Genomic DNA, 14513 nt, shown 5'->3' on the forward strand with positions numbered 1-14513 from the left:
CGCCCACCAAATGATGCAAGAAACCAGGAAGAAAGAAGATTTTACAGCAGTAAAGACTGATGAGTATGTGAGGTGGGAATACCCCTTTAAGCACCCTGTTCCAAGCATAGTTGTTCCGTGTGCAGTGAACCCTAGTCTTTTACTGCTTGGAAGTTTGGACTTTTTGTAGGGTTTTTGGTGTGTGATACTGAGTTTTGTTTTTCCTATCCATTTGCATAGTGTCAGTATTTCTGTGTTTCACGTTTATTGTCTCCTTTATAGTTTGTGTTCCTCATATTCACCATTAGTCCAGTCGGACACCTGTGGGGGCTTTCTCTGTATCTGCTTCTCCTTCCTAAATGTGAATCCAGTCAGGTTTATGTTTCTCTTGCAGGTGAGTTATTTTTCCTGCTTTGTTCGTGCCCTCTTAGGTTAGTTAGTCGGGCCCATGGATACTTCTAGTGTGCAAGGCAGGGATTAGTAGTATCCACACATGAGTAATTCTAAAATGCTCATTTCTTAAGTGTTTTTTGTTTTCTTTTGTGTTTGCCTTCGTCAGGGATGAAGGCAAAAGTGCCAAAACGCGTATCGGCTGATCTGCTGGCTGCAGGTCCCGGGCATTAGTTTAGCCTTGCACATGGGTAAGCATACCGGGTTTAATATTATGCATTGAACTGACTTCTCAAGGTATTCCATACATTTATATATTTGTGTGCTGGTTCACTGCTGCTGTCATTGTGGACGTGCACTGGCTGCAGGTTTCCGACACACCGAGATATAGTTGTTGGTTCTAGTTGCATGTGAGGTTGTTTACACTGGTTACTTATTCTTTTATGCAACCCCTTTGCCTCTTCCATTGTTCCATGCATTATTATTGACTGTTTTTTTGTGGTTACAACAGTGTTTATTGATATAGTTGCATGTGAAAATTTCCATTATTTTTCATCCTTATGTTGGTGTGTTTTCTAATAACTTCCATAACCCCACTTACTATATCTCATTTTGATGCTGGTGTTCTTTTTACCTTGGAATATATTTGTAAAAAAACATGTTATTTGGCAATGTGATGTTTTTACAAAGGGACAATGAAGTTGCGGCCAAGCGGATCCTTTGTGGGAATTTTTCCTGTATTGTGTGTTATTTTGTAATAATTGTATTAATATATTAATAAATACTTTTAGACTTTTTTTCTATATGCTGAGTGTACAGTCTACCTCGTTCTTGTTTTTTCTGGTGATGTAATGAAGGCATAAGGCATAGTAATGAAACTCCAACTCTCTGTCTAAAATATGTAATAGTCACAGCCACAGTGTGAAATTTGAGCTGGTATCAGTGCACAAACATGGTATATTATTATTGTAACACGTTCAGCCAATGGATCCAAGGTGGTTGTGCAATTCCACATGGACAGAGGTATTTTACACCTGTACATCATGTGGATCAACAGTCAACATTGTCCTCCTACATAAAAGAGGCACAGAGATGGATAAAAATACATAGGAACAAGAAAACTAAAGAAAATACAAAACCACCTCTACCTCCCAGCACCCCTATGCTCCTCACCAGATCTGCCTATGACTGCATGAGCACCAAGGAAATCCCACCCACCCTAATAGTATCTGCAGTTTATCTTTTACATGCTGAGGCATTGGGTAAATATAGCCGTCCAAAAATTAAAACATTTTCAAACTACTTTCAGAATTCGTCCGAGACGTTTAGAGCCAAGACTGCACACTAGATGGTGGCTCCAAAGTATCTGTCCCTCAATTAATTTACATCACCCCTTTTCAAAGCCTTTCATCAACCCTGCCTAATTCCTGTAACCTCCCACCCATGACTGGGCGGCCCAATGACATAACTTATAGGGATCCTATCATTCACACACTATTTTTTATAGGTACCACTTCGGAATAGCCTTAAGAAAGGCTATTCGTCTCCTACCTTTCGTCGTCTTCTCCGTGCTGCCGTTCGCCTACAATCCCAAGCTCTCTCGCATTGGGGCATCCCCAATGCTGCCAGAGAACTCTCTCCAGCGTCGTCTCCATCTTCGTCAGGATTTTCTTTCAGGATTCTCTTCTTCTGGCGGTGACTTGTAACTTCTAGGCCTTGGGCAGAGCAGACTGTGCATGCCAACAGGCCACGAGAAAATGGCCGCTTACAATACTGTGTAAGCGGCCATTTTCTCATAGTCTGTGGCCCGAGGCCTTAGAAGTTACAAGCCACCGCCGGAAGAAGAGGCTGAAGATGACACTGCTGAAGAAGAGGAGGCAGCACTGCAGAGAGTTCTCTGGCAGCATTGGGGCTGCCCCCAGTGCTGTCTGAGCACTGGGGCCCGCCCCCAGTGCTGCGAGAGAGCTAATTTACATACGGACAAGAACCGGGATTGTAGGTGAACGAAAGGTAGGAGATGAATAGCCTTTCTTAAAACTTTTCCGACGTGGTACCTAGAAAAAATAGTATGTGAATGATAGGATCCCTTTAAGCTCAGAGAGATCTCACATATTATGGTAATATGCCATAAATCTCAGTATCAACTATATGTATGATATGCCAAGAGATGCCAAGCGCTCTTACATGCCCAGGCATATAAAACATGCAGATTGAATTATACTTCAATCCCTGTATACATAATTTGGGGAACTAAGTAATCTTCCACATGCAGATTGTTCACAACATTTGATTTGTTAGGGTTCCCCAACCATCAGTCAGTGCATGAATGGTTTTACAGCATAAACTATTACATATATGTGTTTGATGTCACAATTTTTCTTTGTTTGATGTACTGAACTGTCAGCAGCCATGCTCTGACTCACCAGGAGTCAGGATGTGTGGGGTTGGCATCTACACACAAAGACCTGCTCCTTAGTGGCTGTCTGCACTGCATTCACATCGTGAGATTTAGTTAACTATCCTGGCTTGTGTATTGTAAATACCATAGAAATTACACAGAAACCGCATTGATACATTGAAGCAAACTCCTACTTCAACTATGAACACAAGTTACAACATAACTAGGCTCATAAGACAGCATGTCAGCAAAGTTCCCCTTGCAAAATGAAACCCCATTTACTAACAATTTTTAAGTCATTCACCTCAAATATTTTTGCCTTACTTGTGTGTGGCACTACCACTCCCCAAATGGCTGCCATAGACACTGGAATTTCAGTGCCTAGTTGCAAATATGGTCCAGGTGACAAACACGTATTGAAAAATGAAGCATTGTGACATTTTTTTTTTATTACACTTTCAGCACCAGGCACTAATACCACATCAGGTAGCGCAGCCTTGGAAATACACGTCACACTTTTCCTACATGTATCATTTGCCATGGGAACATATTTTTCTAAGTCATGAATAAAGCTGTATTGCCTTATATATATTTATATACATTGATATATATCAGTAAATGCCCAGGCAGTATTTCTGACTTGTAACAGTTAAAAAACGATATTCTATTTTCCATCTAATGTATTACGCATTTCCTTTGAATCTTAGTTTGGTGCCCCTTAGAGGATTTGCAACAGGTTCAGATGTACTGTTAGAGATTGCTGTATACAAACGCCTGATTTGTCTCCATGGGAAGGGTTATTCCCTCTGCACAATATTGAGCCAAAGAAGAGTAAAGTTCACTGTATTTTTTCACTCATTAAAAACCAAAGGAGGCTCCAGCAGGAAAGTGAATGTGTAGTAATCCTGTGAATAACGGTGCAGCCCTGGCTTAGTATTATGCAGTTGTGCAGGTGCCGCTGTGTGCGCAGTGTGAAAACAATCATAGCTGCATTACGTGTCTCTGCTCTCAGTCATAGAATTAAGGTACTTATACAAGAAATGACTCAAGTACAGACTGCTGTGCATTTTTATTTTTGCAGACACGGGCATCATTTGGTGCTACTTCTCTCACAACGCAGGAATATTTGGAAGGTAAGTGAGGGTAATGGTTTTGCTGAGTCTCGGATCCTGCTGAGCAGCCTGAAATGTGGATCATAAACATTTAAAACAGCTGAAAATCGGATCCTCAACACGGCACTGCAGAAGAGCAAATGAGCTACCTGGAGGATCGTCTGCCTTCTCTTTCTCCTCGTTCTTTTATTCCTAGTCTATCGCTGCCAACAGCCATTTAATAAAATGAAATTTCTAATTAAAGCTGGCGTGTTCTGCACAACACAGTTGTCAGCCATAAAACAGGAGGGCGGGCGAAGATTAGGGATAATACAGTTTAGAAACCTTTAGCTGCCTCCTTTCTTCTTAGCTCGGTGAATAATTAGTGGTGATTTGCCAAGTTTGGAATGGCTGCCGTCTTCAGCTCTTGGCTTCATCACAGGATCATTATATCTAATTGATAATTTGAACAGAGTGTTAAGTGCATCTGTATAACCCCATAAGTAATGCGAGCTTGATATGTATTGGTGGAAATTTGATATGAGCGTGTAGCCTGGTTGTATGACAAACCGCTACCCCTCTTAACAGGTTTAACATACCCAGTGCACTTGAGCCTCATTTGCACTGGGAAGTGCTATAGCCTCTGTATGTCAAACCTGTATACACAGCTCTTGACCATCACGCTTTTGGAAATTTCAGCATGTCAATTATACGTATGGAAATGCTATCTGTATTCCTATAGGTATAATTGATGCAGGAAGTCCTCAAAGGAAAACTCTGCAGACTTTCTATGTAAAGCTCTTGAGGACAAACCATGATGTGTTTCCTCCATAGTCTTTCCCGCAGTGCTTTTCCACTGTGGTCTGTTACATGGGGCCTTAGTCCAATAGATGTGCCATTTCCTCAAAAGACAATCGTTTTAGGCTAAGTCAGACATGCAGGACTTTTTGTCCGGTTAAAAAAAAAAAAACGGTTTCGCCGCGGAGAGGCAGAAGACGCTCACAGGCGGTCACTTTGTAAACCCATTCAGGTGAATGGATTTGAAAACTGACCCCCGGGTTTACGTCTCCTGTCCAGTTTCTTGGGCAGAAGATGGAAACCCACAAAGCGGAGAGCGGGTGCTGGTGTAAACCTGCCCTTAATCTGTTTCTGTACGCCAATCCACCCATTCCCCCAGTTATCCTGGATGTCCTCCTCTGCACTCTCTCTAGTTTAACTATATATTTCTTGTACATAGGAGCCCAAAATTGTGCACAATACTCTTTACTACTAATCTGTATAGTGGCATGACTATGGTTCTGTCATGAGCATCCATGTCTCTTTTATGCATCCCATAATTTTATCTGCTTTGGATGCAGCTTGCTGGCACTGGTCGCCAAAGTTAAGCTTACTATCATTAATATCCCCAAGTCTTTTCCATTGGCAGTCTTACCTAGTAACACTATTAAGTATATAGAGTTTATATCCTCAACTAAAATACATAATAACATATTTGTCTACATTAACTTCATTTGCCATGTCCCCAACGTGCTGCCATCTTCCACAATTCCCCCTGTAATATTTTACTATCCTCCTCTTATCCACTCACCTATGCCAAGAGCTAAACGTATCCTTAAAACAAACAATCAGCGTAAACTTTAATATTATGTTTGTCTTTTCTGCTGTAAGTAATCTTAATCTAAGATCAAAGGGAGTGTAGTTGTATTCCACATAGGTTAATGTATGGAGTAGGCTGTCCTCTCAGCAGCAGGTTGTGCTAATGTTAAATTTATCTTTGTCAGCCTGAGATTTTATAATTTATAAATAATGCATGACGCTGTTTCTCCAACACACTTATGTGACCCTGAGTATATAATACCCTGTATTATTTCCTTGTACAGCAATGTCTACCTCTGTCCTTTCAAGCGTCCATAACAGAGGAGACCTGGAAAGGCAGAGCTCTAATTCCTTGGGAATACTTTCCGCCTTCCGTAGACCGATTTAATGCTTATGCAATTCATGGATCTGGGCAGAAGAGAACATATGAGGCACTTTATCCTGTCCCTGAAAGAGAAGTACAGGAAGGGCAGCAAGCTGACTTGTAAGTGTTCCAAATATTGATGTGGACATCTGTTTTCTTATGTGAAAAAGAGTAATTGATCTCTGTACAATGGTCTGAAGGCAATACAAGTAACAAGGGAAACAAAAGGCACGGCAGGAAGAGAAATACCGCCGCGGCTAAGGCTTTGATCACTAATTGGAGACATTTGATAAAGTTGTTTGCGGTAGTCACAAAGTGAATAGAGTAGTTTACTGGGAAAGCGTTTTGTAAACCACCTTTCAGGCTACAGAATTAGAACCAGTTATTTATTTTGCAGGTAGTGAAAGTTGTGAAGCTGCGATGTGATAATTGTACTGCTACAAGGAAAGTCTGGGGAATGTTTTACATGGTATCTTATGATGTACATAGCGTGGATAACAGGTGGTAAATAATGTCCCTGCGACAAATTCTCCAATGTGTTGTCACTGGGGAAATATTAGGCCCCGTTCACACAGGGCAAGAGGGGGCAGATTTTGGCGCGGAATCCACGTCATAATCCGCCCTCTCACAATGGTGGTCTATGTAGACTGCTAGTGTTCTTTTTTCTGCTAATGCCATGTTGCCACTAGCGGAAAAAAGAAACAAGCTGCCCTTTCTTCAGGCGGATTCCGCGGCTGAATCAGCTGCGGTGTCCCCCTCGCGATGGCACCCTCCGGACTAGGCCCATTCATTTGGGCCTAATCCGGAGCAGAAAGCCGCATCGGGATGCCGTGCACTGCCCCGACATCCCATCGCGGCAGCCGTGACAGAATATGCACACGCCTAGTCACGTGTGAACTAGCCCTTAGATCCACACTACAAAGTGTATATTGAGATTAGCAGTCACTATTTGAGGGTGGGTTCACATCTGCGCCCCAGTCTCCACTTGCAGGTGTCCGTCTTCTGGAGACAGGACACAGAAACCCGGCAGACTGTCTCCGTCCATGAGCGTTTTGTGGTCTCTGCGGCGAAACCGTTTTTTTTTAACCAGACACAAAGTCCTGCATTTCTGACTTTGTGTCCGGTTAAAAAAATAGACTGTTTCGCCGCGGAGACCAGAAGACGCTCACGGGCGGACACTTTCAAATGAATGGGTTGGAAAAGTGACTGCCTATTTCCGTCTCCTGTCCAGTTTCTCGGGTAGAAGACGGAAACCTGAAAGCGGAGACCGGGGCGCAAGTGTGAACCCGTCCTGAGCTGATTATTAGCACAAGAGATTCTGCGTCTACGTAATTTTTGACTTGGCACCAGCTTCGCTATGAAATGGTGTCCCATGTAAATAACAAAAGACTGGTTGCTAGGGATATTCTGCATAGAAATCTTGTATAACCTGTTGTAACTAATAGCCATTGCTGTATCTTTTCATAGCAACCAGTCTGTCTCCGAAAACTTTGGAGCAAACACGCTATATACCCATGGGCTACTTTATTTTGCTTTGCCTTGTTTACGAAATTTTTTTCATAAAATAATGGATCACTTTTAGAAGATTAGATACAATATTTACCTGTATGAAAAGTGTCAGCATTTTTAAATGATCTATACATACTGTATATTAATGTTATCCTTGTATCAGTATTTTCACCACAACTGACATGAAATATTTAAATCTACGTAATACTATTGCATCACACCAAATAAAAATCTATGATAATGTAGAAACTGTATATACCGCACTCTGTAAGGAAAGCCAAGCAGATCATTTCAGAAATGATAGGGTATAGCTCTCATCTGAGCACTTCTGCCCCTTTGTTTTAGTTATCATAGGGGGTCTCCACATCTGAACCTTACCAGTAAGACCTTAGGACATGTCCAAAGTTTCATAAAATAAAAGGTGCACTTTAATTTTATTTTTTTTTAAAGGTAACATACATTTATATTCATGTATTTCAGGCTTTTTAAAACCAGTCAATGTGATGAATGGATATATGAGAAATCCATACAAAGCTCTCTTATATTCTGCTAGTAAAGCCAGGATGCAATTCAGTGGCATTTTTCATTTATTCATTTTTTTTTTTTTGACAACTTGAGACAGATTTTTTTTTTCTGTCTGTCTATCTATCTTTTAATATAAGCTTTTTAATAGTATTTACTATGAAATGTAAAATAATATTCACGATTAGAAATGTATAGAAGCTCTTCCAGCTTAAGGGTGAATTCACACTGAGTAAACGCTAGCTTATTCTGAACGTAAAACACGTTCAGAATAAGCGGCGTCTAAAGCAGCTCCATTCATTTCTATGGGAGCGGGGATACGAGCGCTCCCCATAGAAATGAATGGGCTGCTTCTTTCACTCCGTGCAGTCCCATTGAAGTGAATGGGGAGTGCCGGCGTATACGGCAAGCTCTGCTCATGCCGGAGCGTACACGCCGGCACTCCCCATTCACTTCAATGGGACTGCACGGAGTGAAAGAAGCAGCCCATTCATTTCTATGGGGAGCGCTCGTATCCCCGCTCCCATAGAAATGAATGGAGCTGCTTTAGACGCCGCTTATTCTGAACGTGTTTTACGTTCAGAATAAGCTAGCGTTTACTCAGTGTGAATTCACCCTAAAAGATCCCAGCCTTGTAGATAAATAAAAAAAAATGGGTTCTGGTTACAGGTCCCCTTTTAATGAGGACCTTTCATGTCCTCAGAGATGTGCAGTATACATACTGCTAGAAAGCCAACAGTGCGCTGTTGCTGTCAGCTTTCCCAATATGTGCCCCCAGTACTAGAGATATTGGTGCTGATAGTTTCGGCATTGCTATCTCTCCACTGTCAGAAAGGCGGGCCTTATAGCCTAGCGTCATCGATGGGCTGTGAGGAATACCTTCCTGACAGTACAAAGCTATGGAAGAATTCTGTTGGGATGGCCTTCCTCACAGCCCAATGATGATGCTAGGCTGTAAGGCCCGCCTTTCTGACAGTGGAGAGATATTGATACCGAAACTAAAGGCATTGATATCTCCAGCACCAGGGTGCATACTGGGAAAGCTGACGTCAGCGCACTCTTGGCTTTCTAGCGGTATATTTTACCACACGTCCCAAGGACATGAAAGTTCTTCTTTAAGAGAACATTGAAGTATAACCTTTCCAAAATAAAACCTTTCTAATTCCTATCTAGTTTTTTGTCTGGTGCCTGACAACCCTGAAAATATTCCTGGACAGTGCCACATTCTGATTTTAAGCAGGTTGAGTTCCTCTTTATACAGCAGTTGACCTTCCATTCTGAGCTCATCCCTTTACATAAGAACATTAATGATAAAATACTGTAGAGCAATGTGTGATGCTAGATCTCATGTGCCACATTCACATCTACATTGTAAGAGAACTAATACCTGTATGGAAGAGATGAACGTACTTCCATATTTATCAGAATGTCTTCTCTGTATTTTATAGCCACCGGTTGGAGTACTTCAGGCCTTTTAACTACAATCTGTTGATGGATGAAGAATGGAAAAAGCCAGAGTCCAGCTTATGGAAGATGTAACTTATCTACACACCATTGTTATATGACTTATAATTCTTCAATGCAGGTTCATCTGAAGTATTAGCAGTGGAAAGCAATTGTTGTAATACTATATTACTGTCTGGGAGACTATACTGAAAATTCTCACATTTACTTATCACCTTGCTCCAGATGGGGAATGTTTTAGGCAGTTGGTAAACCTTTTCTTATGTATCACTGATATTTACTGCTTGTTACCTTGCTTTATCCTTTTAGATCACTCTTTACTTAAAGAATCTTTCTATCAATAAACTACAGATTTTAAAATATGTTTTGTAGACGATCTATCTCTGCTTAGAAATCGCTAATGCCCCTTTCACACTTGCGTTCGTTGTCCAGTTTGTGCATTCCGCAGTCAGTTTTAAAACCCATTCGCTTGAATGCAGGACTTTTTGTCCGGCTAAAAAAAAACGGTTTTCCCGCGGATAGGCAGAAGACGCACACAGGCGGTCACCTTTGCAAACCCAATCGAGTGTGTTTCGCTGGGGCAGAAGACGGAAACCTGGCGGAATGCACAAACTGGACAACGATCGCAAGTGTGAACCCCCCCTAAATCGCTATTTATAAACTATTTCCTGAATTTGATGTAGATTGGGTTTCCTAAAGCAGAAAAGCTACCTCTCTAGGTAGGTACATAGTCAGTGTCAGGCACTTTAACCAACCTAACAACATGATATGTAGGAATTAAGCCAAACCAGAACCTTCTGAGATATAGTTAGCATCCTTAGTCATATAGTTTGATCTGATCTGGTGACATAGATGCTAAGGCTTCTCACCTAGCCTGCCAGCACTCTGTACTGAACTGTCAAGCCACGAACACAGAAACCGCTTTCTGCAGATGGTTCTCTTATTCTTTTGGAAAAGACTGGTTTGGCTAACATTTTTAGTCATATCACAAGGCCTACTAAAGAGTCATATTTATAGGGTAGCTACTTCCAATAGATGTAATCTGCTTACCCTTTTCTACAAAGAACATTGCCAGGTCTATAAAATTCCTTACATGACCTGGTGACCTTCACAAGAAGAACGGTGTTTACGAGATTAATGTGAATTCTATAATGTTTTGGTGTTACCCAGAAAGTAACTAATTCAGACTACAAAATTTACCTGTAAGGCCCGGTTCACATGGGGCAAGAGGGGGCGGATTTTTATCTATGTAGACCGCTAGCGTTCTTTTTTCACTAGCAGAAAAAAAGAAATGAGCTGCCCTTTCTTCAGGCAGATTCCGCGGCTAAATCAGCTCCAGTGTCCACCTCGCGACAGCACCCTCCGGACTACACCCATTTATTTGGGCCTAATCCGGAGCGGAAAGCTGCAACGGGATGCCGTGCACTGCATCGCGGCAGCTGCGATGGAATATGCACACGCGGAAACACGTGTGAACTAGCCCTAAGACCCATATTTCCCACCAAAACATTAAAGTCAACCCAACTGGTCTCAACACTTTAGCATTTAACTACTACATTGTTTTATTCCCTGGGTAATATCTAGTATAGGTGGAAAAGAGTAATGGCTGCTAGGGGCTATAACTGAGCGTTTATGCAGAAACTTACCACTAAGTGGAAATGAATTGGAGATACTGGTTTAACCGGTTAAGGACCAGGCCCAAAAGTATGTTAAAGACCAGGCCTCTTTTTTCAAAACTGACATGTGTCACTTTAAATGGCAATAACTTTGAGACGCTTTAACTTACACAAATGAATTTGAGATGGTTTTCTCGTAACACATTATACTTCATGTTAGTGGTAAACACTAATCAATATTTTTGCATTTATTTATAAAAAAACTAGGAAATTTGATGGAAATTTGAAAAAAATTGCAATTTTCAAAATGTGAAATTCTCTGCTTTTCAGGCGGATAGTCATACCATCCAAATACATGAATAAATATTATCTCCCATATCTCTGCTTTATATTGGCATCATCTTTTGATTGTATTTTAATTTATTTTGGACGTCACAAGGCTTACAAGTGTAACAGCAATTTTCCAGATTTACAAGAAAATTCTCCAAACCAATTTTTTAGGGACCACTTCAGTTCTGAAAGTAATTATAAAGGCCTGTATAATAGAAACCCCCATAAATTACCCCATTTTCAAAACTGCACCCCTCAAATTATTCAAAACAGCATTTGGGATGTTTGTTAACCCTTTAAGCATTTCATAAGAATAAAAATAATATGGCAGTGAAATTTAGACATTTCATTTTTTTTCACTAATACATTCATTTAGACCCAAAATTAACACATTCACAAAGGGTTGAAGGAGAAAATGCATCTGACAGTTTATTGTGCAATTTCTCCCGTGCACAGAAATACCCCACATGTGGGCGTAAACTGATTTTTGGGCACACGGCAGTGCATGGAAGGGAAGGAGCGACACTGGGTGTTTGAACAGCAGATTTTGCTGGAATAATTTTCAGCGCCATGCCTTATTTGCAGAGACCCTAGAGTACCAAAACAATGGAAACCCCCCAAAAGTGACCCCATTTTAGAATCCACACCCCTCACAGAATTCATCAAGGGGTATAGTCAGCATTTAGACCCTACAGTTGTTTCACAGATTTTACTAACATTGGGATGTGTAAATGAAAAATTACTAAAATGTCACTTTATCTCCAAAGTTTTCATTTTCACAAAGGGTTAAAGGAGTAAAAGCCCCCCACAGTTTGTTAAACAATTTCTCCTGAACACGGCAATACCCCATATGTGGCTATAATCTGCTGTATGGGAACATGGCGGGGCTTGGAATGGAAAGAGCGCTATTTGGCTTTTGGATGGCAGATTTTGCTGGAATAATTTTAGGTGCCATGTCGCATTAGCAGAGCCCCTAGAGTACCAATACAGTGGAAACCCCCTAAAAGTGACCCCATTTGGGAAACTATACCCCCCACAGAACATATTAAAGGGTAGAGTGAGCATTTTGACCCTACAGCTGTTTCACAGATTTTATTAACATTGGGCCATGAAAATGAAAAATTACTTTTTTTTTCAACAAACTGTCAATTTAGCCCCAAATTTTTAATTTTCACAAGAGGATAAAGGAGAAAAAGCTCCATAAAGTTCGTTACACAAATTCTGCTGAACACAGAAATGCCCCATATGTGGTCATAATCTGCTGTATGGGAACATGGCGGGGCTCAGAATGGAAAGAGGGCTATTTGGCTTTTGGAGGGCAGATTTTGCTGGAATATTTTTCAGGTCCCATGTCGCATTTGCAGAGCCCCTAAAGTACCAATACAGTGGAAACCCCCTATAAGTGACCCCATTTTGGAAACTACACCCCTCATAGAATTTGTCTAGGGGTAGAGTGAGTATTTTGGCCTCACAGGTGTTTCACAGATTTTATTAACATTGGGACGTGAAAATGAAAAATTACTTTTTTTCCCAATAAATTGTCCATTTAGCGCCATAGTTTTAATTTTGCAAATAGTTTAAGAATTAAAAGCCCCCCACAGTTTGTTACACAATTTCTTCTGAACACGGCAATACCCCATATGTGGCCAAAATCTGCTGTATGGGTACATGCTGGGGCTCAGAATGGAAAGAGCGCTATTTGGATTTTGGAGGGCAGATGTTGCTGGAATAGTTTTGAGGTGCCATGTCGCATTTGCAGAGCCCCTAAAGTATCAATACAATGGAAACCCCTCAAAAGAGACCCCATTTTAGAAACTACACCTGTCAAGGAATGTATCAAGGGGTATTATCATTTTGAGCCTAAAATGCTTCCCAAAAATTAATGTACAAAATGAAAATTGAAATTTTTAAAAATATGCCATTTCGGTGCCCAATACGTTGCACCCACTTTGTGTTGTCAGAGACCTGCACTCTTAAAACTATTAAGTGGGCCATCCCGGGGGTCAAAAAATTATATATGTGGGTGTAAACTGCTGCTTGGGCACACAGCAGGGCTCAGAAGGGAAGGACCACTGTGCGTTTTAGCTTTTGGGATACAGATTTAGAGGGACCCTCTGGGCGCCATGATGTTTTTGCAGAGCCCTGGAGGTTCCAGTAAACTGGAATTCACCAAGAAGTGACCCCATTTTGTAGGGGCAATTTTAGGGTCTCTGCAAATGTGACGTGGTGTCCAAAAACGAAGAATCTAAATCTGCACTCCAAAAGCACATATTGCTCCTTCACATCTGCACCCTGCTGGGTACCCAAATAGCAGTGTATGCCCACATGTATGACACTGGTGTACCCCGGATAACGTACTTGATGCCATATGTGGGTAGAATCGGCTGTTTGGGCACAACCGGGGACAGAAGGGAAGGAGCGCTATTTTGGTTTTTGGAGCACAGTTTGGTTTTTTTTGCCACTTTTGCAAAGCCCCTGAATTGCCAATAAAGTGGAATCCGCAGACATGTCACCCTATTTTGGACACTACCCCACTGATGGGATTTATCAAGTGGTGTAGCGAGAATTTTTAACCCTTGAGTGTTGCATTTATTTAGTTTCCAGAAATGAAATCGCAACTGATAGAGAAGTTAAAAATGAAAATTTTACAGATTTGCCATTTCAGTGTGCAACATGTTGTGCCCGACTTATGTCAGCAGAGACACTCCAAAAACTGTTAAACGGGTATCCCAGGCACAACAGCTTTTAGAGCGTTCATCTCTGATACAAGTCGGGCACAATATATTAGGCACTGAAAGGACGTATTCCTGGAAAAATGGTCATTTTCACCTCTCACAATCCACTACAGTTATAGTTATATATATAAAGTTATAGCAACACGTGGGGGTTAAAAATGCTGTCTGTACCCCTGGATAAATCCTTCAGGGGTGTAGTTTCCAAAATAAGGTAATTTATCAGGGGATTCCAAATTACTGGCGTTTCAGCTCTACAAAAGTGTCATGGCATCCAAAAACCAAACCGTCTGTGCTCCAAAAACCAAATGACCCTTCTTCCCTTCTGTGTCCGGCTGTGCCCTAGTATCAGTTTATACCCACACATGACATTATGTCCGTTATCCGGGGGTACACCAGTGTCATACATGTGTCATACATGTGTCATAAACTGCAGTTTGGACGTACAGCAGGGTGCAGAAGGGAAGGAGCGCTATGCGGCTTTTGGAGCACAGATTCAGATGTTTGGTATCTGGACGCCAT

General features: G+C 41.3%; 1 protein-coding gene across 2 annotated transcripts in view; it reads left to right on the forward strand.

Moving 5' to 3' along the window:
• LOC142218683 (UPF0462 protein C4orf33 homolog) overlaps positions 1-9645 on the forward strand; it is a 78116-nt gene extending 68471 nt beyond the window's left edge. For both annotated transcript variants that reach the window (XM_075287572.1, XM_075287563.1), the window contains exons 4-6: positions 3849-3900; positions 5739-5938; positions 9298-9645. In XM_075287572.1, the coding sequence (XP_075143673.1) occupies positions 3849-3900; positions 5739-5938; positions 9298-9388 (343 nt within the window). In that variant the 3' untranslated portion in view covers positions 9389-9645. The remainder of the gene's footprint in view (positions 1-3848; positions 3901-5738; positions 5939-9297) is intronic.
• Positions 9646-14513: the final 4868 nt, after the last annotated feature.

This window comes from Leptodactylus fuscus, chromosome 1 (genome assembly GCF_031893055.1).
Source record: "Leptodactylus fuscus isolate aLepFus1 chromosome 1, aLepFus1.hap2, whole genome shotgun sequence".
In the NCBI taxonomy this organism is placed as follows: domain Eukaryota; kingdom Metazoa; phylum Chordata; class Amphibia; order Anura; family Leptodactylidae; genus Leptodactylus; species Leptodactylus fuscus.